General features: G+C 36.7%; 4 protein-coding genes across 5 annotated transcripts in view; 2 read left to right on the top strand and 2 right to left on the bottom strand.

Moving 5' to 3' along the window:
- The window catches only part of LOC111492161 (GATA transcription factor 24-like), a 10,246-nt gene extending 3,910 nt beyond the window's left edge, over positions 1 to 6,336 (bottom strand). For both annotated transcript variants that reach the window (XM_023141418.1, XM_023141419.1), the window contains exons 1-6: positions 6,025 to 6,336; positions 4,471 to 4,557; positions 4,260 to 4,393; positions 1,663 to 1,770; positions 1,435 to 1,549; positions 77 to 136 (exon numbers count right to left, since the gene is read on the bottom strand). In XM_023141418.1, coding sequence (XP_022997186.1) covers positions 77 to 136; positions 1,435 to 1,549; positions 1,663 to 1,770; positions 4,260 to 4,393; positions 4,471 to 4,557; positions 6,025 to 6,288 — 768 coding nt within the window. In that variant the 5' untranslated portion in view covers positions 6,289 to 6,336. The remainder of the gene's footprint in view (positions 1 to 76; positions 137 to 1,434; positions 1,550 to 1,662; positions 1,771 to 4,259; positions 4,394 to 4,470; positions 4,558 to 6,024) is intronic.
- Positions 6,337 to 7,592: 1,256 nt separating this feature from the next.
- On the bottom strand, positions 7,593 to 13,584 carry LOC111492195 (GATA transcription factor 25-like). The gene is made up of 7 exons (XM_023141463.1): positions 13,046 to 13,584; positions 12,747 to 12,830; positions 12,527 to 12,660; positions 12,250 to 12,357; positions 11,946 to 12,051; positions 7,981 to 8,040; positions 7,593 to 7,874 (listed from the first exon to the last, which is right to left on the bottom strand). The coding sequence occupies exons 1-7, from the start codon at positions 13,331 to 13,333 to the stop codon at positions 7,764 to 7,766; spliced, it is 891 nt and encodes a 296-aa protein (XP_022997231.1). The 5' UTR covers positions 13,334 to 13,584; the 3' UTR covers positions 7,593 to 7,763.
- A 2,619-nt stretch (positions 13,585 to 16,203) lies between these two features.
- On the top strand, positions 16,204 to 19,524 carry LOC111492113 (VIN3-like protein 2). The gene is made up of 4 exons (XM_023141316.1): positions 16,204 to 16,489; positions 16,954 to 17,590; positions 17,820 to 18,139; positions 18,303 to 19,524. The coding sequence occupies exons 1-4, from the start codon at positions 16,441 to 16,443 to the stop codon at positions 19,121 to 19,123; spliced, it is 1,827 nt and encodes a 608-aa protein (XP_022997084.1). The 5' UTR covers positions 16,204 to 16,440; the 3' UTR covers positions 19,124 to 19,524.
- Positions 19,525 to 20,542: 1,018 nt separating this feature from the next.
- Positions 20,543 to 22,325, top strand: part of LOC111492178 (double-stranded RNA-binding protein 1-like) — a 3,770-nt gene continuing 1,987 nt past the window's right edge. Inside the window, exons 1-2 of the mRNA XM_023141437.1 lie at positions 20,543 to 20,722; positions 21,181 to 21,443. Coding sequence (XP_022997205.1) covers positions 20,698 to 20,722; positions 21,181 to 21,443 — 288 coding nt within the window. The 5' untranslated portion in view covers positions 20,543 to 20,697. The remainder of the gene's footprint in view (positions 20,723 to 21,180; positions 21,444 to 22,325) is intronic.

Genomic DNA, 22,325 nt, shown 5'->3' with positions numbered 1-22,325 from the left:
AAAAAAAAAAAAAAAAAAAAAAAAAAAAAAAAAAAAAAAAAAAAAAAAGAACAATGCTTTCTTTTATATGACATACAGGTTCCATATGATCCAGAGATACATTTCTCCCTCCCTTGCTGAGATCTCTCAACGTGCCCTGTAAAACCAATAAGCCAGTAAAAAAAAAAGAATAATGCTAAGAAAATGTTGCAGAAGAGAAATACCAACAAATACTGCATGCAGAAATAATGTATTAAGAATCTAAATCCATAAAGTATTCTTGGATAGAACCCTGCCACCTACTTCATGTTTCTCATTATAAATACCTTCTCTTCAGACAGAAATATTAATTGGTAAAAACAGGCAACTTCTTTTGGAAGGCTGCTCTTTTTAGAAAAAAAAAACAAAACAAGAAACGTAGATTTTCATGGAAGGAAAAATAGACTAATGCTCAATTTTGGGAGGCTGCTCTTCATGAAGGTTTCCCATTGGAGCAAAGTAAAAAAGTGAAGATTCAAAATTTTATAAATGATCANGTTTTTTTTCTTTTTTTTTTTTTTTTTTTTTTTTTGGTGTAGAAAATGGAGCTAATGTCAAATTCGGGGAACATCTTTGGAAGGTAATTCCCCCTTTCTCAATGGCCTTTCCAATACTTTACAGCGTCTCTTAACAGTGAAACCTCACTGTAAATCATATAAGAGAAATCCAGCAGGCAACTTTAATCAAGAAGGAATCTACATAATGACGCATTTCAAGCACGGCTATACCCTTCTGTGCTATCTGAAAATTTCCTTGCCACTTAGAAAATAAATGAATATGGGCATCTGAAAGCAGCTCTTTTACCGATAAATTTTTTCCTAGATCTCACAAAAGAGTGATATATTATCATCGATTTTCATCTCTGTCAGATTGGTTGGAAAGGAAGATAACTGGATAGGTTAAGGGTTCTTGAAGGAACTCTTTTCGGGAAGCATTAACACTCGAGATATATGTCCATCCCCAAAACGGTGCCACTTTGGCAAGTCTTATGGAGGAACACAGAACCAATCATTTTTTTCCTTCGTCCTTGTGCCTGGCAATCTAACTTTTGAATTCTTTTAAAGAATTTATTTTAACTTAAATACATGTTGCACAAACCAATTTTCGAAACCTTGCTCGTTGAAGTTCCTAGTGCCCCCAGAGAGCCCCCACTGGCCAAAGAACCAAGAGTTTGATTTTAAGAATCTATTTTATTTCATTGATTCTAGTGTAAACACTATAAACCTTTTGGTAATTGCAGCAATATCTCTAATGCACTAATTGAAAGCATTTGTAACTTCCTTGGCGCACAGTTTTCTCCATTTTCTGACATCTCATTCTATATAACAGTAAAAGGAAAGGAAAGGAAAAGGTATTCAAGAAGTATGAGGGCATCTTAAGTTAGAAATTTATAACACTATTTCTTAGCATACGAACCTTGTTTGCCCACATCAGACCACATGCATTGCATAAAGTCCTAAGTCCAGCAGGCCCACGACGCATTGCAGGTGTATTGTTCTCGTTAACACCACAATGTTGACATTTCCGCAAACTGAAATATTTTAGGGAAAAAAAAGATATTGATAGAGGTATAATAACAGCATTAATAAAAGATATCCAAACAATATATTGTTGAAAAGGGACAGATTAGAACCATGAACTCACACAGTTTCAGAACGACTACCATCTTGGAGGCAACTATGTGCTGACTCCCAACTTGAAGCACCTGAACCTTCTTTTAAGGATGCAAACTGGCCATTCTTACGGTGCATCCTAGAACATCAATGAAACATAGTTGAATTTTGAAACGAGAATAAAAATATTGTATTTCTTCTATATCATGAAACAAATACAAGGACTTCTTAAATACCAATGAGAAAAAGAATCATACAAATATAAATGGTAAATACATACCTAATACACATCTAATATTACAAAGATACAAAGGAAATCCAACATTCTCCTTCAAGTTGGTCTGTAGAGGACTTCCATAGCCAGCTTGTTGAGAAGTTTATCAAACTGTCCTTTTGAAAGATCTTTAGTTAGCATACCAGTTGTTTGTTTTTTCGTTGGAAGATAAGATATACATATTACACCTGCATCAATCTTCTTCTTTTTGAAATGCATGTCAACTTCAATATGTTTTATCCTATCAAATAGAACCGAATTATAAGTTAAAGCAATGCCCTTGTGATCAAAATAGACTTGTCCAGGTGTCTTTTGAGACACTATCAAATTCTTCATTTATCCTGCTAACCCATATACCTAATTTCATGGGTAAAAACTCTAAATTCGACTTCAACACTACTCACTACTGCATTTTATTTTCTACCATGCCATTAACTAAATTTCCTCCGACTACCTTGAGGCAGATCTTCTATCAACAGTATTTCCAGCCCAATCTGCATCAGTATATAATATAACTTTAAAATGGTCACGTTTCATGCAACATTGCATTGAGAGATCTTGGCCCCAAGTAGGGACAAGGTTGAGCCAATTGACCTGACCTAGTGTAAAGGCAAATCAGTTGAGTCGCAAAAGATTGAACATGCACACACAGGCGACGTGTGTGACCGAATAAGCTTGGATTCCGAACAAGTAATGTTTGGTTGGGTGAAGACAAACCTTGTCTAAAGTTCAACGAAGTCACAAAGACGGGCAAAAAATATATATGGGGCTTGGATTCCTCTTAAGGCTTGTCGTGAGCATGTCAAGATAGGACGTGCACACACAGGCGACGTGTGGGACCGAGCAAGCTTGAATTCCGCACAAGTTATGTTTGGTTGGATGAAGACAAACTTCATATAAGGTTCGTTGGATGAAGACAAACTTCGTATAAGGTTCAACGAATCCACAAAGACAAAAATGTATATGGGACTTGGATTTCCCTTAAAGCTTGTTGTGAGTATGTTAAGACAGGACGCAGCAGGGTTGAAAATGTACAATCGTGAAACAATACAACAAAAAAAAACTTATGGGTAAATCAGAATATATACGACAAGTTGGAAAAATAGGTTTAAGACATTCAAGATGGACTACAAAATTCAAGAATTAATTGGCATCCTATTTATTAAATAGGTACCTTTATCTTTTTATAAAATCACTCAAATATGCATTGAAATACTAATTTACATTGTCTAAGTGTAAAATGTTGCTTTTGGTCTGAAATTGAGTTTCAACCGTATCATAAAAATATTGAAAAGATTTCACCTCATATGTAATTGTCATTAAGTAGACCCAAGATAGACATGTGTGACCGTCAATAAAAGTCACAATCAACTTTTTACCACTAGGAGTCAAAATTTTAAAAGGACCCGAACATCACTATGGATTAAGTAAATGGTTTGAGGCTATGCAAGGCTTTGGCAAGTATGTGGATTGATGGGTTCTTTTTTTTTTTTTTGCAAAAATGCAACTTTCCCAATGAAACAAAGTGCCATCAATATTTTTTTAACAAATTTGGAAGCAAATGTTCAAGATAGAGAAAACTGGGATGTCCTAACCTACAATACCAAAGCATTGTTCATGAATAGAAAGGAGAACGGATACTACAAAGACCTTGAGTTATTTTATTACTCAAAGAACCTTCATCAAAGTAGTAGAGATCATCAAACATCCTAGTGCTCCCAATTTTCTTTCCCAAGTCCTGATGTTGAAAGATTTGATGAGATTTAAAGAAGGTAACCCGACAATTTAGGTTACAGGCTAATTTAGGAACATGAAGAACAAATGGTAAAGAAAGTGCATCAGTCAAATTAATGGTTCATTTTCCTACAATAAAAGAGAAACTATCATTGATAGATTCCATAAGAAATAGAAGAGCAATCAAAAGGATGAGATGAACTAGTCATGTGATCAACGGACGAACAGGAACTCCGGACGTGAAGACATCGTCGACAATAGAGTTGTTGTTTTAGGATGACAGGTAGGGTTCTGACGGTGATGACGAACGCGAAGATACCATTTTGGAAAGAGAAAAAAAATATAGATCCAACAAAAATATATATATTACAGAAATAAATAGCAAATATATACATTATACACATTTAATATTATAAAAATACAAGGAAATCCAACAAAAATGAACATTATAATTAAACGTCCATAATCCATCAATTATCAAGTTTGGCCTAAACGTGTACCATAGGAAAATTACTTCATGATTATCAAGTTTTGTTCGATGAGAGAAAATTCTAAGAGAAGCAGAACAAAATCCAGGATAAAAATATAACGTCGATAAGCTATAGCCTAAGTCATCATACCTCTGTGCAACCTCTTTCCGTACGGTGTACCTAATTTTCTTGTCAAAACATCTCTCTTTCCGTTTTTCACGAAACCTAACCAGGGAGGCAATTCTCCGTGATAAGTTGGAGCGCTTTGGGGTGTCAACCATACCCTGAAGATGGCAGGAACGATCTAATATATGAACATAACCACATAATATGGAGTCTAAATTTCCATGATTTGCATTACCCTGTTATTATCATCGTATGGCACTTCCATTGTAGGCACACCGGTTGGTACATCACGTCCTCCAAGAAGTAAGAGCACAGCTTGTACCTGTCATCAAAACCAGGTAATTCTTCCAAAGAAAACAGATTCCAAACTATAATGGATTTCAAGATTAATGAACAAGAAGATGCAGCCATAATATGTAAACTTTAAAAAAAAAAAAAAACCTAGTGAACAAGAAGACGTCAATTCACCACCATGTACCACATGCTCAAACTATTCCTTCAATGGAACAGCAGAAAGATTCTTCCTTCATTACCATTATTTCTTTCATGTTTCTCACAGAACCTATTTCTAGCTAACTGTGTCTAGCTCTTACTTCATCTCATTGTTTAGACAGGGCCAACCTGTCGGCCCTGTCAATAATATCAAATCTAAAATAAAACGAAAATTGAAATAACTATAAAGATTCAGAACTCTCATGTGTATCATAGGTGTCACATCTGGTGCAAAAAAAAAAGGTAGCCATTTCCTTATCTAAACCAAATTGGTAAAGGTAGTCCTTTTTAAAACGTGTATGCTAGGGAGAGGTTTCCACGCCCTTATAAATAATGTTTTGTTCTCCTCCCCAACCGATGTGGGACTTCACAATCCATCCCCCTTCGGGTCCAGCGTCTTTGCTGGCACACCGCCTCGCGTCCACCCACCCCCTTCGGGTCCAGCGTCTTTGGCACACCGTCTTTGCTGGCTCAACCTCCTCGCTAGCACATCGCCCGATGTCTAACTCTAATATCATTTGTAATGATCCAAGCCCACCCGCTAACAGATATTGTCCTCTTTGGGCTTTCCCTTTCGGGCTTCTCCTCAAAGTTTTTAAAATGCGTCTGCTAGGGAGAGTTTTCCACACCCTTATAAATAATGTTTTGTTCTCCTCTCCAACCGATGTGGGACTTCACATCAAACATACTCAAGTAAGACGAGAACAAAATCAATCATCCCAAATTTTAATGAGAGGAAATAGACATGGTTGACTAATTGACAATGGTATGGTAGTCATCCCATTCCCGGGTGTAACAGGTGTTAACCATGTGATCGTGAAGGCAGCCCACAGTTATGTGGGTGGTCACCAGATGTGCATGTTTACCTTCCATTGAATAGTCCAATGAAACACGAGAGGTTGCCCCCAAGAAATTGGGAATGATTATGAAAAATATCCAAATGCCACAGCATAAAGTCCTGTGAATAAAGCGTCTGACAACAGAATTTCATACTGCAACTCAATGATAGAAAAAAACAGGACATAAACAGGAAAAGAGACGGAAACTAAATTATGAGATCTGCACATGAATGTACTATATTGAAAAAATAAGAATAATCTAACAGTTTGAACAAAAGTAATTAAGGATGTCTTCCCAAAGTCTGTCTCTCCGTTTCTCAGGCACTCAGAGTAGCATAAAGACACTGGTTCAGGTTCATGAAAGTCTCAGCAACTCCAGCTTGTTCAAATTAAGCATAACTACGAGAACAAGAGCATATACTCGTAACAAAACTGCCTGACAACAGGCGAAGAGGTACCTTTTCGGGAGTAACTGCGGGGAACACATAAACCTCGCCCTCGAAAGAAAGCGTAAGCTCACTAGTTCTAGACACCATAACCAACCCACCATGCTTCACTACGCTCACCGAAGTCATATGAGCCCCTTCGACATCATCCATAACATCTCCGCCGCCGCCACCATCATCTTCATATTCACCGTCGTCATTCCCCATCATTGTAGGAACTTGGACATGTTCCTGGAAGGGACGCGCTTGCAAAGGCTGAGGATTTGCAGCCGCCATCAGCTCGTCGAAAGCCCTAATTGCACCTGAAAATAATGACGGCGACAGTGGGACCCACATGATTTGACGGCTACCATTGGTCAACGGGTGTCAAGGCCAATGGACTCATGGGCCGACAGGATTGTTGCTTTTATAATCAGATCCAACGGCTGGTAACAGCCGCTGAATGGATAATGTTTGTGAAATTATTTCGGATATAGAAGTGGGCCCTATTCTGTAATAAATAAAGCCTTTACTATGTCTGTTTCCCGTTGACTATCTTTTTCCATTTCCCCTTTTTGTCTATGGACACTCTCGCCAACTTTCATTTATTCAAAGGGCAATTTTAGCTTTTGGGGCCCAATTTTTATTCTTGCCTATCTAAAAAGATCATGGTGGCTGATATTCAAATCAAACCCTAAAATTAGTCATATCAATAAATCTTCAAATGTAGGACTCTAAAAGAAAAAAAAAAGTCCCTCAATTAAGGAGAGACGTATTTTGTTCGAAGGGATTCTCAAATATCGAACAAATGACTCCAAAAGATAAAAAAAATCGAACCTCAATTAAGGGGAGATGTATTTTGTTCGAAGGAAGGTGTCAGATGAAAGCCTCATATCAGCTAATTTAGGAAATGTTATAATCAAATAATACTATCTTCATTGGTCAAAGTGGACAATTCAAATAATACTATCTTCATTGGTCAAAGTGGACAATTCAAATAATACTATCTTCATTGGTCAAAGTGGACAATATCAAACCACTGTAGAGAGTCTGTTCATCTAACATTACTCTAATACCATGTTAAATGAACACAAATCTCCACAATGGTGAGTAAATTGCCAATTAAACACTAAGTATGACATATTATGAAAAAATCTATACGAGTCTAAACCTTTAATATTCTAGCTCGCTGACGGAAACTTAAAAATTGTCTTGCGTAAGTTTTTAGAGCATAGCCAAATTAAAAGTAAAGTCTAAACGAGACTAATGAAATCTAGTAAATATAAATGTAGCCACACCATAGTGAGGTTGGGAGAAGTTTTCGAGATTAAGACCACCATTAAGTCGGCCCTTTTAGCCAGTTGTGTCCACCATTTTTATCCGACTTAATAGTTTGGTCCCTGATCAATCTAATAACAAATGTATACATCATAATAAAATATAATGGAAAAAGGCAACCACTGACATGAATTTGGTAATTGACATATATTCTTTTTCTTGAGGTCAGACGTTTAAATCTACCTACAATGAGAGATATCGAAAATTTGTAGAGAGAAAAAGAAGGCAATCAGCAGTACTTTATAGGGTAGGTAAGAGGGTGACATAATGAGGAGAAGATGTTTTTCTTCTCGTATTTAATTTAAGGCATTGCTATATCTGTACATTCTACAACACACGTTGTAAAATTTCCAAAACGAGGGCGTGATGGAATGAAGCCAGAAGCAGCCAGAAATGGCCTTTTTTTTTATCTGTAATGACAAACGTCATTCTTTCTAATGCTCAGCCATTAAAGTAGAGGTATCACCATTTGGGAAAGAAACGAGATTGCTTGGTGCATGGTTACCACGTCTGCAGTCGAAGTCCTTGGCAGCATCACTTTCACACTAAAATGATGAAATTAGTTGAGTTGGAACATGGAATACATATAAAACCAGAATGAGGTCATCAAAAATTAAACAAGGAAGAAGAATTTCGACAATTGGCGCATACCTGTTCGGCCGGAGTCACCCGATGGTCCTGACTTCTCTTTGAAAGATCCTTTAAAGTGCCCTGCAATGTTGCATGAACAAGACATTGAAAATTGGATAGCTTAACAGCAGATTGTTCAAGAGAATAATGAAGTCTTAGCAGTAGTGATGCTCGGCTCAAAATGAGAAAGCAAATGAAATTGCCAATTAAACGGTATACATAACGAAATAGACGTTCAAGCATAGAGAATAGCAGAGGTGAAAATGGGTCGGGCCAGGTTGGGTCTACTACTGCAGAACCAGTCCGACCCCAACTGGTTCAGTTCTACAAAGGATAAACCTGATCCGACCCAGTGTCGGTTTTAAGGTTTTTTTCTTTCCTTGGATTTTCGACGTCAATGACCACTCTTGCTCCCTATAGTTCCTTCCTCCCCAAGCACAGAAAACACTCAAAAATTCTTCTTTGACACGGAAATTCAACACTGTACAACATCAAAACCATAACCCCAGACAACCATACAATTTACAGGAATCTCGACAACATGGAAGGGTAAAAACAGAGTGGATCGAGTGGGTAGTTAAAGAAGTTTGGGGTGAAATCCAGATGGGGTTCTTTGTTTCTTCCCTCAAACTTGGAGAGATTTTGAGACCCATTTGAGGAAGATGAATCGTGGATGAGATGGACATTGTTGCAGTGAGAGAGGGATAAGCCTGGCGTCCGAATGGAATAGTGAACATGATTGGAATTCCATTTGCGGGCGAGCCGGGTTTCATGGAGGTAAAAAGATGAAGAACATCAATTGCAGAATTGTGGAAATTGGGGGAGCAGAAAACAATCAAATGTTAAAGTCAAGTCACCATTGTAGGGGAAGAGCCACCAGAGTAACCCATTTGAATCCATCGCCAAGCCACTGTTGGAGATAGTGGATAGCACGTTGGAATTCGTTAGGGAAAGACATGTGGGCAGCATTGGGCGTTAAGAGAAATAAGAGGAACGATGGTCGTTATTTGCCAGCATTGGGGAAGAACCACCAGAGTATCTTGCCGCTCACTAGAGGGAGTGTCGTCTCCTTGTGAATGGTCATAGTTGGGCATTGAAACTTGAGAGAGAAGGCTGTCAGTGTGAACAAGGATGGCGCAAAGGGGAAATATGAGAGAACTAAACCCAAAAATGTCGGTGTGGATTTGTTGTTTTGATACAGATCCAAACCGAACCTCGGTTATCAAAAACCAGCACAAACCGAACCTCGGTTATCAAAAACCAGCACAAACCGAACTGATTCGGTTCAATTTCCTACACCTCTAGGGAATAGAGATAATAGCAAATGGTAACAACTATAATAGGAATAGAAGAAAATTGTAAAATTCACATGGATAATCAAAATAGAAAAATCTAAACTTTATATAATAGAAATGCAAATGCACTCGACTCCCTTACCTCCAGGGGCATCAGCCAGAAATTCTCTTGCAATAGGATAAAGTTTAACATTCTGACTTTTTGAGTACTATAATCTTTAAAAGTTCTTGAAAAATTATTGGCAACTATAAAATATCAACTACCACAAGTTATGATACTTAAAATCTACCACAAGTTAGGAGGGTTTTGTTCTGCCCCCGTTCACCTTGTAAGTGCAAATAAAAGAAGCACAAGCAAATATTAAAACGATCTCACTATGACTGTAACATTGAAGTGCGAATTGACACTATGCATGCATAATCATGTATGAATATAGTTCAAGATGCATATATCAATTTATACACGTGATGTATAAATGTATTTTTATAAAGCCATAAGGCAATAGAAATAATCATAACATTAACAGGTACGCACGCCACCACACAGTCTGTGCACGTCTGCGTGCTATGTTTAGTATATAGGAGCATGAGAACAGGTTTATTCAACCTGAGGGTGTTTGTGGCTCAGTTCCCTGACCATGGACCACTTTCAACTGAACCCACAGCAATCATTTCCAAATTTTGCGTTTACCAAGATCAATCAGAAGTAGTTAAGAAACCACTGTAGTGTCTCAACCAAATATGCTCGGTTTGAATTGGTTCTAGAACTTAATAATCCATTACAAAATCAGAAACACTGGCAGTTATCTTATTTATATAACAAAGAGAAATGTATTCAAACACTTGACAATTCTCAACCCAAAGGCGAGGGGGTCATTAATTATTTACTATTTCCAGAAGTTGCACACCGCTGAATCCAGTCAGAGTTTTATGCTCAAAACTGCAGTCACAAACCAATTGGGAGAACACCGGAAATTTTGGTTATAGAGAGGCCCCTTGAACAACGATATGGGCAGTGCGGTTCGCTCTAGAATTCTTTAAAAAGACGAATATAATGGGTGTGCTTAAGGTGTTCTAAGATTTAGTTGGGAAGGTTCTCATCAACTAAAAAAAAAAAATACAAAAAGGCTCAGTCACACAAGCACACAGGGGCACACCGAACTAACCAAGGCCCACACCTTGCACAGAGGTCTCTCCTACCCTCTAAAAAGTATGTTGTTCTCTCTCCAAAGCCCTCAAACAATCACACCCCATATTCTCACAAAAACCTTCCTTTTTCGTGAAAAGGAGAGGTATAATAGAATTTTGTTGTTTTTTTCTTTTCATTTTTTTCTGTTTTTTCTTCCTCACATGATCGAAAACTGACAATTGGGCTTTAACAAAAAAAAATATACAAATTTGGATGCAGTAATGATCCACAATGAAGCAGTGAAGGATTTGAAGGGAAAAGGAAAGCTAGTTATATAAAGCTAGGAAAAATCAAGTTCAAAAGGAACATCTAAAGAGTAGGGAGATTTTATTGGGATAGTGCTGGGTTGGAGGGTGACAGTCATTTAGTCAAGTTGAGTTGAGCATCCTTGCAGAAAAACCAAGTTCAAAAGGAACATCTAAAGAAACTGCATGGAAGAGATGAACAGAAAGTGAAAGAAGCAAAGAGGACAGGCGGAATAAACAAGAGAAGCAAAAAAGGATGGAGATAGAAATAATTACTGAACAAGAAAATTAAAACAACAATCAAGGGAGGTCAGGCAACCAAGAATCGAAGGAGAAAAATCTCAAACAACTTTTAACTAAACCTCTATTAATGATCAAAAGTTCATCAACTCTATAGAGAAGTTATAGCCAAATAATCCAAATAAACCAACTAACTAACTAGAAAAATAAAATGGTTAACAATTCAAACAAAAACTACAAAACTACTTCTAATTACACTACATCAAGAAGCAGCAAAATGGAGAAGAAAGGGAAAAGGGAGATATTTTCGTAAGGTGGCGGTGTGCCAGCAAGGACGCTGACCCCGAAAGGGGTGGATTGGGGAGTCCCTCATCGATTGGAGAAGGGAACTAGTGTTAGCGAGGATGCTGGGCCCCGAAAGAGGATGGATTGTGAGATCCCTCATCAATTGGGGAGGAGAACGAAGCATTTTTTTATAAGGGTGTGGCAACCTCTCCCTAGCATATGCATTTTAAAACTTTGAGAGGAAGCCCAAAAGGGAAAGCCCAAAGAGGATAATATCGGCTAGCGGAAGACTTTGGCCGTTACAGGTGGTTACTTAAGTAATAGAGAAGCAGAAAGATTGTGTTAGAATAAGAAGGAAAATGCAAGAACGGGTGAAAAAAATTTCTTAAAGACCAATGACCACCAAAAAGACCCAAAATAACCTAGACACCCTATCATCACCTTTTCTATTTCCACTGGTGACCTCATCCTAAGGCAGCTAAAGCCTAGAATCATTGTGCCCCATACAGATCAATGAAAATGATAACACGCCCAACCAAACAAGCACTTGAAGACAAAAGTTCACACACAATTAGGCAATAGCATAAAGATGACGCACGTTACATCATAAAAGCCAATAAGTTCCATGCAAAGGTCTGGCATATTCATTAGCCAGACCATCTAGGGAAAGTGCAGCTTTCCTAAAATATAATAAATAGTACAAAGTATCAACGTCTTCAGGAGCATACTTACCCTGTTAGCCCAAAAAAGTCCGCAGGCGTTACAAAGTGATCTAGGCCCAGATGGCCCTCGTCGCATCATTGGGGTCACCATTGAACTTACGCCACAATTTGTGCATCTATAGAAAGTACACAATTGCATAGGTATAAATAAGATTTTTGATCACAACGTATATATATAAGATATAAATGTGAATTCTGGCATATAACAAACTACAAATTCTGATACTGAAATGAAATGCCAAATTCCACAGACAGCATTCAAGTGTTAAAATAGTTGTTTCACGTCGTTATAATTTAAAGGACTGAAAACTCACGAAGTTTCAAGTGGATTTTCATCTCGACGAGACTCTGAGACACTGTCATGGCTATACGAACCATCAGGCTTCTTGGAAGAAGTAAACTGTCCTTTGTTGCGTTGCATCCTGCAATTACTTTATCAACTTAAATAAGAGATCAAAATCCCAGAGTTCTTTCAAATGCAAAAGATTGAGTGAAAACACAACGTGCACGAACTAAAAAACGTCTAATGTACAAAACTGCGGTAGAAATAAACAAAATTCAGCCAGTAACTTAACATGTTCAACGCCAGACCTGAGAGCAACCTCCTGACGGACACCATATCTAACTTTTTTGTCAAAACATCGCTCCTTCCTCTTCTGTCGAAACCGATTTAACGAGGCCGCCCTTTGCGGTTGACTACTGCGACCGGGTAAGTCAATAGCATTCTATAAAATATGAAGGAAACAAATTAAAAAGTAAAACATACACTTCTCCAAAAAGAATGTCATACTCATACAAGCTCCAGTAGTACCCTCTGATTCTGATTTACCAAATCCACGCTTTGCTGACCCGAAGATAGTTCGCAGCCACCCAACAACAACAATACTGCTTGAACCTACAAAGCAGGCGGAATGTTCTTATTTTACAATTAATCAACCTAATGTTCAATTCTCCCACCCCTTAAGGCCGCCATAGAAATTGAGGAAAAATACAATGTATTCCATTCTCAAAACTCACAAGATTTATAAACCCGGTCCCATTACCATAATTCAGAGCACCGAGAAGAAAAAATTTGAAAAACTAAAACCCTAAATCGCATAACCACTTTACCTTCTCGGGAGACACTGCGTCGAAGAGATAGACTTGACCACGGAACGAAAGAGTGAGCTGGCTTGAACCATCACTGCGTTGAACAGCCATATCCGAACCATCACCGGCCGAAACATAGACAGCATCTGGGTTGAGATCCTCGATCATGCTGCCAACTCCAGTGCCGTCTTCGAGCGAGTGAGCTCCGTATCGAACAAGGCGATTATCCAAGGGCTCGCCGGTGTCGCCGCAGTCGGGGGTGGAGGCGATCTGGTCGCCCATGGTCAACGGTTCAGCTCGTCCGTACATTAACTCCGGCAGAACAAAATCAAAGGTGTTTGCAGCATTGCAGAATGGGGAAATCGGGAATGGCCGGCGAGAAAACTAACAGACCAAATAGATGAAAATCGAGGCCGACCAACAGACAATGGAGGAAGAGGAGCTCAAAGAAGTCTGTATGAAGATGTCGCGGAGTCTGTAGTTACAGCGGCCGTCGTTGCGTTTAGGAACTCTAGGAAGTGAGAGAGGCGTTCGACAGAGGAATGTAGATTAGTGATTTCTTCAAAATTAACATAATTTATAAAATAATTACTAAATAATATCATGTGTATTTTTAAATTTTTGCCCATAAAAAATCATTTCAATTTCCATTTATTATTTTAATAGAAACAATTCTAAATATATATTTTTAGAATAATTTTAAATTTCATCATTAATTTTATATTTTTTAATAAAATTTAATGGCCTTTTCCATTTATGTGTTTCTTAAAAAGGAATATTTTAGTCACAAAATTCACCATTTTTAGATTTATTAGATAATTTCCATTAAATTGAATAACTAAATTGAGCATAAAATTAAATGTATATTATGAAAATTTACGTGTGAAAAAATATAATAAATTATTATGGTTTTTTCTAATTGATAAATTAACATTCACAATATTTATATAAATCTATATATCATGTACTAACATAATTTTGTAAAGGTAAAAAAATAATACTAATGTATATTGAGTGGATTTTCAAGCCAACATTTTATATTTTATAAAATACAATTATAAATATTTTATATTTTATATACTGTATATATATATATAAATATGAATATTTTTTTATAATATTTTTTTTTCAAGTTAATTACGTGCCTCATATGTATTTTCTTATTCGTAAAATTAAATAGATCTGAAAGTTATACTCTTAAAAAATACTATGTATGAAGGGCATTGAAACGAAAGGCAAAGACACATATGGTGGGTGATCTTCAAGCTATCTTATTTCCTACCGAATTAAATTGTCATTTGATAAAGAAAAAACCTTTAAATAACCATTTTGTCGTCGAACACTAACGTGTTGGGAATTTACCTTGTTATAGAGTCCACTGAACAATCATCGTACGAGAGCATTGCATCTAATTGTCTAGATAGCATTATAAACGGTTTCAAAAGTCTGACTCATAGCCTTGAAATTTGTCAGCGTCCTTAGCCCATTTAATACCTTAAATTTAATAGTTTCATCCAATTATAAAAGTAAAATTAGCCTAATTTAATCCTAATTAGGAGGTATTCATAAATGTGAGTTAAATTTCGTGTTAAAATATAATTTTTAATTATTATAAATCTCAAGAATATATATATATGTGGAAGCCTGCCCAATCACGTGTTATTGGGGGCTGAAATTCCAATTTTCCCCATTATATTTTATTATTGTTATTATTTTTGTCCCATTTAATTATGAGTTTTATCTTTAGTGCGTTTGACATTTCTCTTTGCCGCGCTCAACTGTATATTCTTTAGCTTTTGCCCAATTTTAGTCAATGATTGTCATTATATATATTCTTTTTTTTCACATTTAACCCAAAACGACGACGTAAGGAAAATAAATAAATAAATAAAAACGCTTATGATTATTTTTTTTTTTAATATTTGTCCTTGTTTCAAAAATTTCAAAATGAATAATTTTCAACATGAAATTAAATATAATTTAGTCCATTACTTTAGATTAAACTCTTTAATTCCACGATATATAAAACATAATGCGACAAAAATTTTATTAACTATCAAATCCTACATCTTGTTTTCAACCTTTAAATCTCATAATATACACGTAAAAAAAAACAAAATATAACCTAATTTTTAACTATTTATATTTTAAAATATGTTTCATAGTAGATTTTTTTTTTAATTATATAAATTGTTGGATGAAAGTCCTGTATCGACTAATTTAGGGAATGATCATGAGTTTATTATCAATGAATGCTAGATACGAGACATTTTGGAAAAACTCAAACCAAAATCATGAGAGTTTATACTAAAAGTGGACAATATCATAGCATTGTAGAGAGTCGTATTAGACCCATTAAAGTAAATATTAGGAAATTGAAGGGATGGAATTTCCACACAATTTTTTTTTTTCATTTTCATACATTTTTTAAAAGAATTATTTACAAAAATATTAAATGATAATTTTCATTTTTTTAATATAAATTATATAAAAAATGTAAAACATCCCGATAAATAAAACAATATTTCACGAATAATGTTTAAGAATTAAATAATTAAAATACAATTTTGTATATGTATAATTATTATTATCTTTTTGAAAAAGCTATGCCAATAAGTTAAAAAATAGCATATATAATTATAATAATAATAGAAGGTGATATAGGAGCAATTGAATGGCCGTTGGGTAACTGCATCCACCTAGGAAGCGACCTAAATGCCCATATATCAACCCTAATATTTGCATGGAAAGTTGGGATCGTAGATGATACCTACACCCTACCTACAAGTGGGTCCCACTCCCCAAGCACGCATCTCCACAATCCGATCTTAAATGCACGGCCGTGATTCAATGACCCACACCGAACCAACCATGTGAAATGCCGCATCGTAGTATTCCCTCGTCTCCCTTAAAACTTTCCGAGCGGTGATCACCGGAAACAGAATAAAAGAAAAAGTTATTATTTAAAAAAAAAAAAAAAAAGAAACCGAAGCCGAAGTCCTCGATCGCGTCAAATCGTACTACGCGGCGCGTGGTTATTCACGCGCCACAAATAATAATTATTAATAAAATTTAAAATTCTCAGTTCTTCTGGCCATTTCCACGGTATTCACAGTTCCATACCAACTCTCGAATTTGTATATTAATGGTAATTCATATTTGTCATTAGCCCATAATTTTTATTTATTTTTTTTATTATTTTCCACTCCGATTCTCTCTCCTTTTTTCTTTTTCTCTCTCTCTCTCTCTCTCTGAAATTCTCCGTCTCCGTTCACTGTGCTTGAAGAACTTTATCTTATATTTATTCTTTGTTTTTGGCCATTGAAGACCCGCTTTACAGTTCAAGCTATACGCTAATTTTCGTCTTTCTTTTTTCTGATTTTTGTGTGTTCTTCTTCGTATTATCATTGCGTACAATGAGCGAACCAGAGGAGAGATTTTCCGGCTTAGATCCAGCGTTCGCCGGTGAGTCTTCAGTTTACGGTTCTGATTTTTGTTGTTTTTTTGTTCTTCACAAGGATGTTGATCGATGTTCTGTTCGTCTTTGCATTTAAGCGCTATGTTGATATCAATGTCTTTGCAACTTCTTGGACAATGTCATTCATGTCGTCTGGCTTTAGCATTTATTTTGTTTTGGCTTTTTCTTTCTCTGTCTCTTTGCTTTTGGTTCTTCTTTTTTTCCTTTTTAAATTTTCTCCCCTTTTTCCGAACAGTATCTTCATGTTTAATGTAGCTGTTTATCGACATTGTTTTTGATGTGTGGTTTCTCCTTTTGGATCATCTTTATCAGGCCATTGCATTGCACGATCTATTTTGGTGGATGTAATTTGATTTTTGTTTGTCTGATTTTGTTATTCACTTGTGATTCTACTGCGTGTTTGGTCGAATGTCTGGATTCAGTGAACGCATGAGACATGCTTGTGTTTCAGGTTATGGAAAATGCAGCAGCAAGATGAGTATGGAAAAGAAGAAGGAAATAATCCATGAGATTGTTCTAAAGTCCAAAGCCGCCACTGAAATTCTTAGGTCTTTTACCCGTAGGGAGCTACTTGAGATCATCTGTGCTGAAATGGGGAAAGAAAGGAAGTACACAGGAAATTCCAAATCTCAAATGATAGAGCACCTTTTGAAGTTGTACTCTCAGAAATCCGATGTTTCTTTACTAGACAAAACCCAAACTGGCCATAAGAGGCCCCGAAACACGGACCGATCATCGGTTGTGCTTTCGGATTCGAATAACAACACTTCCTTGGAGACTGATGAGGAATTTTCTGAAGTCAAATTTTGTCAGAATGTGGCTTGTAAAGCACCTCTAAATCCAGTTTTTGCTTTTTGTAAGAGATGTTCATGTTGCATCTGTCATTGTTACGATGATAACAAGGATCCAAGTCTTTGGCTGACCTGTGGCTCTGACCCTTCTAATGAGAACGATTCTTGTGGAATGTCGTGTCATTTGGAGTGTGCCCTGAAGCATGAAAGGTCTGGAATTGTGAAGAATAGTCTCTGTGAAAAGCTAGATGGAAGTTTTTACTGCATCTCGTGTGGAAAGATCAATGGATTGATGGGGTAAGTTATAGTTCGCTCTCTTTTACTCCCAAGTTAGAATTCTTAGCTGAATTATTATTCGACTTGGATACGTCCTCTGAACGTGACGTATAAGACATCCGAATCAATGTCCTATAATTTTTCGACATGCAGGCAATGTACAAACTAGATTCACTAGCCACTTTGTAAGCCTAATTATATCTATATTTGGGTTAGTTTATCAACTGATTAGAAAGTTGCTGATCTACAGAAGTTGGAGAAGACAACTGCTAAATGCCAAGGAGGCCAGAAGAGTGGATGTACTATGTCTTAGACTATCCTTGTGTCACAAGATTCTTGTAGGGACAAATCTACACAAAGAATTGCACAAAACAGTAGAATTGGCCGTGACTATGCTGACAAATGAAGTGGGGCCCCTCCATGAGGTTTGCTTAAGGATGGCAAGGGGTATTGTCAATCGGCTGTCCTGTGGTGCGGAGGTCCAGAAACTATGTGCTTCTGCTGTGGAGGCCTTTGATTCTATGTGTTGCGGCCCTTACAGAGATTGTATGCAAAAGAGAGAAACATTGAGTAAGTATCATCTCTTCTTTCCCAGAAAGAATTGATTTCATGAATTGATATGTTTTTCCTCTTTTAAATTCGATTCGAAGTCGGAATTAGATGTGATGCTTAGTATCTGTGTGATTCTGCCATGAAATTCATTTTCCCTGTTCATTACAATTTTCCTTGGCAGACTGTGAGATTCTATTTGAAGATTCTTCCCCTACCTCTGTGGTTGTTGTGCTCCAATATGATGATCATCTGTTAAAAGACTTCTTAGGCTGCAGGCTTTGGCACCGTAAAGCGAACGCCGAGGATTATCCCGACCAGCCATCTTTCATTGCATTGAAGCCAGAAAAAAAGTTCAAGATCAATGATCTTCTTCCTTCAACTGAGTACTACTGCAAGGTTTCTTTATTTAGTAGCACACAAGTGTTTGGTGTTTGGGAAGCCAAATGGGTCACCCCCAAATTATCATCACCATGTCCAGCTTTGGGGAAGCATAGAAATGGAGAAATTAGGAACTCTGAAATACTTCATTCTCGGGCGGATTCAAAAAACAACCCGACGAATCTTCATCCATTGGATGGAGGATTCTACAAGAGCAAATTTGAAGGGCTTTACAAAAATCCCTCTCCAAAGAACTCAATCACTTCAATGAAACCAATATCAGTTTGTCCTTCCACCCCTTGTAAAATAAGCGAGACACGTACCCTTCTCGGTTCGAATTGTAAAAGAAGAGCTGAAGAGTCCGACTACGATTATTCTGTTAGAATGGTGAAGTGGCTAGAGCACGAAGCGCACATCGACGAGGATTTTCGAGTGAAGTTCCTGACTTGGTTCAGCTTGAAAGCATCGGTGAAAGACCGAAGAGTTGTTTGTGCTTTTGTCGATGCTTTGATCGACGACCCACCGAGCTTGGCGGGTCAGCTAAGCCACACCTTCATGGATGAGATCTTCTGTAACCAGAAACCTACTTCTAAGCATGAATACTGCAATTGGATATGGCGTTAAAAGCTGTAGGTAATGTAGGCTGTCTCTTATAGATTTGAACATACCATATCTGGCGCTAGTGTGAAACAAACAAGCGAAGTATGTAGGCCTTTTTGTGACTGCTGGCTGGCTGATTTGATCATGCTGTACTTGGTTTTGGGCTTTTGGAATGTCACTTTCAGATGCTGTTCATACGGTTCAACTTATTCATGAAACAGTTGTTTCCGATGCGTCAAACAGGAAACTGTATGGAGCTTTGTTTTTTCTTTCCTCCTCAGAGCTCACGTGGTTAGACTGTTTAACTGATGACGTGGATTGCCAAGTGGCATCTTTCGCTCACCTGGTTAGACTGTTTAACTGATGACTTGGATTGCCAAGTGGCATCTTTCTGCACTAATCAATTGCTGGAATATTTCCTTTTAGCTTGGAGGTTCATTAGTTTTTGGATTTGCTTTCAAAATTAGGCTCTCTCTATGAATTAGTCTTTTGGTTAAACATTTATTACCAATTCAATCATGATTAGGGGCTATTTAGATTGAGTTTAGGTGAGCTTAAAACTAATGGATAACTCTTCAGAGCTATGAGATATACGTTCCAGCCAATTGCTCCACCACTCCTTTCTTTATTGTACCACATTGGAAGACAAAATTAGGCATGCTTCTCAATTCTCTTGTTACGAGGACAATTTCATAATTTTATAATATACGTGTCGTAATTATCCAAATAGTTTATTCCAGGTCCTAATCACATGTATTCTAACCACCTAAGGTGCATTATGCTTGCATGCTAGCGTGCCATAGCGATTCCTACAAGTGTTATTTGTCTAAAGTCAAGATGGTTACTTTTGTGTGTTTAGAACCTAGAATGAACTATTTGGATAATTATGACACGTTTATTATAAATTTATGAAATTTCCCTTAGAACAAGATAATTGAGAATCATGTTTAATTTAATGTATGATGGAGAAAGGAGCGGTGGCGTAGGTTTCATAGCTTATTATGAGATGAGAGATGGTTTAAAATATTCATTTAGTTCATTCTAAATCAACTTATACAACTTTATTGTAATTCTCACGAGCACAACTAACCAATTAATCTCCTTATTATTTTTTTTTGTATTAAATAATAATTAAGTAGATATTGAAATTTCATATAAAACATGATAATTCGAAAAAAAAAAATATATCAATGGCGTTAAAAGTATTATTATTCTTCTAATGTACCTTAATTTATTCTAAATCTCCATTTTGCCCTTCATTCTTTTTTACGAAGTACCATTATAAGGCAATGATGAGTTGAATAATTCAACTTTATAAAGAAATTGTCCCCAACTCTTCACTTTACCCTTTTGTCATATTTATTTTCCCCAAAGAGTATTTTAAGGTTATAATTTAAAGAAAAAAAAAACGAGAAAAAGGAAAAATAAAATTTGTAATGGGAATATGGGTTTTAGCCCTAGGGCACCGACTAGCCTCCGAACTTTGAGTAGTTAAGCCCAGCGGCACTGCTTCTCCCTGTCCTCTCTGTTTTCCTCTCGCCTTTACCAATACTCACTTCTCGTGAGAGAGGATTCTCTCTTATCTACTCCTCACAGCTATGCCGGCCAAGGACAGCTTTCAAGGTATTCCATTTCTTTTCTTTTACTTTCGAGTAGCTACTTTTCGGAGTCGTTTCTATTATTATCTCTGGTGTCTGGATTGCTGTATTGATGTTGTTTTAGTTGGATTTCTCATGGAACTTGGAGTTTTTTTAGATTATTTTCCGAGAATTTTGCTAATTTTACCGGGCGGAATTGGGCGGGATAGGAGAGTATTCTGAGCTAACAAATTGTCCGCGTTGAGAACTGAAGTTGTTAATACACCTTTCCCAATTTTTCTCTTTAAAGAATGTGTTCTAAGTTATTTTAATTTATTCCTTTGTTTGAAGTGTTTGATGTTATGGTGCCAATGTTTTTCATTCAATTTATTTGATATTATATATATTTGTGAAGGATGGGTTATTGTTATTAATTTTGTTACTATTAGCTTTGGACAAGTATGTTGTTGGTGCTTATTTTTCTTATTCTTGGATGCATATCAGGTGTTTCAAATTGCTATGTTTTCAAAAGTCGACTGCAGGAATATGCACAAAAGGTGGGACTTCCTACACCTGTATATGAGACTATCAAAGAAGGGCCTTCCCATGAGCCAACATTTTATTCTACGGTGATCGTTAAAGATGTTAGATATGATTCACTTCCTGGATTCTCTAATCGCAAGGCAGCAGAGCAGTCAGCTGCTGAAGTAGCTCTGATGGAGCTGTCGAAATCTAATGATCTTAATCCACATGTCTCTCAACCTGTGGTAAGATTTCATATACCATTTATAGTTTTTTGTGAACCTCTCAATAACCAAATGTCAGAGTCCATTATTTGTTGGATGATTATTTGAAGTTAGACTGACATAAATTGAGGGAAATTTTGGTATTTGCATTTACTAAAAGCATTTGAGTATCCAACCTAAGTCATGGATTCAAGTCATGAGGACCTAGATTGAACTTCTGTGCACAATCCTTCTCTACTCCTCTCACCTAAACTATCCATAACAACCTTCTCGTTTAGACTATGCCTGATTGTTCGTTCCTATGAAATTCTTATTTAGGGTGCTGTGGTATGTAACGGCCCAAGCCCACCGCTAGCAGATATTGAGGGGAAACCCAAAAGGGAACATCCAAAGAGGACAATATCTGTTAGCCGTGGGATTTGGCTGTTTATGGTAAGTCTTTTTTATAGCCCTCTTTTGGCTTAATATTACACATTTTCTCAATCTGCAACCACCGAGGAACTTAAACATAAGCTAGGAAAGACCTTCTCAACTCTCACTAACAGTTGCTTTGGGGTAGGAAAGTTCCAACAGGCTTGACCAATGTCATAATTGGAGGAAGCTCCAACTACCCACAACTTGTGCTTTTGATTTGACCATCACTTACCTAGAATACCACACATAAAGTTATAGAAAGAAACCAAAGGTTTTTTTAGGACAGAAGTGTCGGGTTGGGAAGAAAGTAGGCCTAACAAAATTTCATGAATCTTCCCAGAGTGCTCTATCTAACTCATTTATAATTAATTCTAATTGCCTTTTTACGTAAATAAGTACTGTTCAAAAGGATAAATACGTTTTTTTTAAAACTCTTCAATGTATCAATGAGAAATGTGGTTCTTAAAAAAAAAAAAAAAAAAAAAAAAA

The sequence above is a fragment of the Cucurbita maxima genome, unplaced genomic scaffold, assembly GCF_002738345.1.
Source record: "Cucurbita maxima cultivar Rimu unplaced genomic scaffold, Cmax_1.0 Cma_Scf00017, whole genome shotgun sequence".
NCBI classification, from domain to species: Eukaryota; Viridiplantae; Streptophyta; class Magnoliopsida; order Cucurbitales; family Cucurbitaceae; genus Cucurbita; species Cucurbita maxima.
The sequence above is the reverse complement of the archived record's forward strand: the minus strand, read 5'-3'. Positions and strand labels throughout refer to the sequence as shown.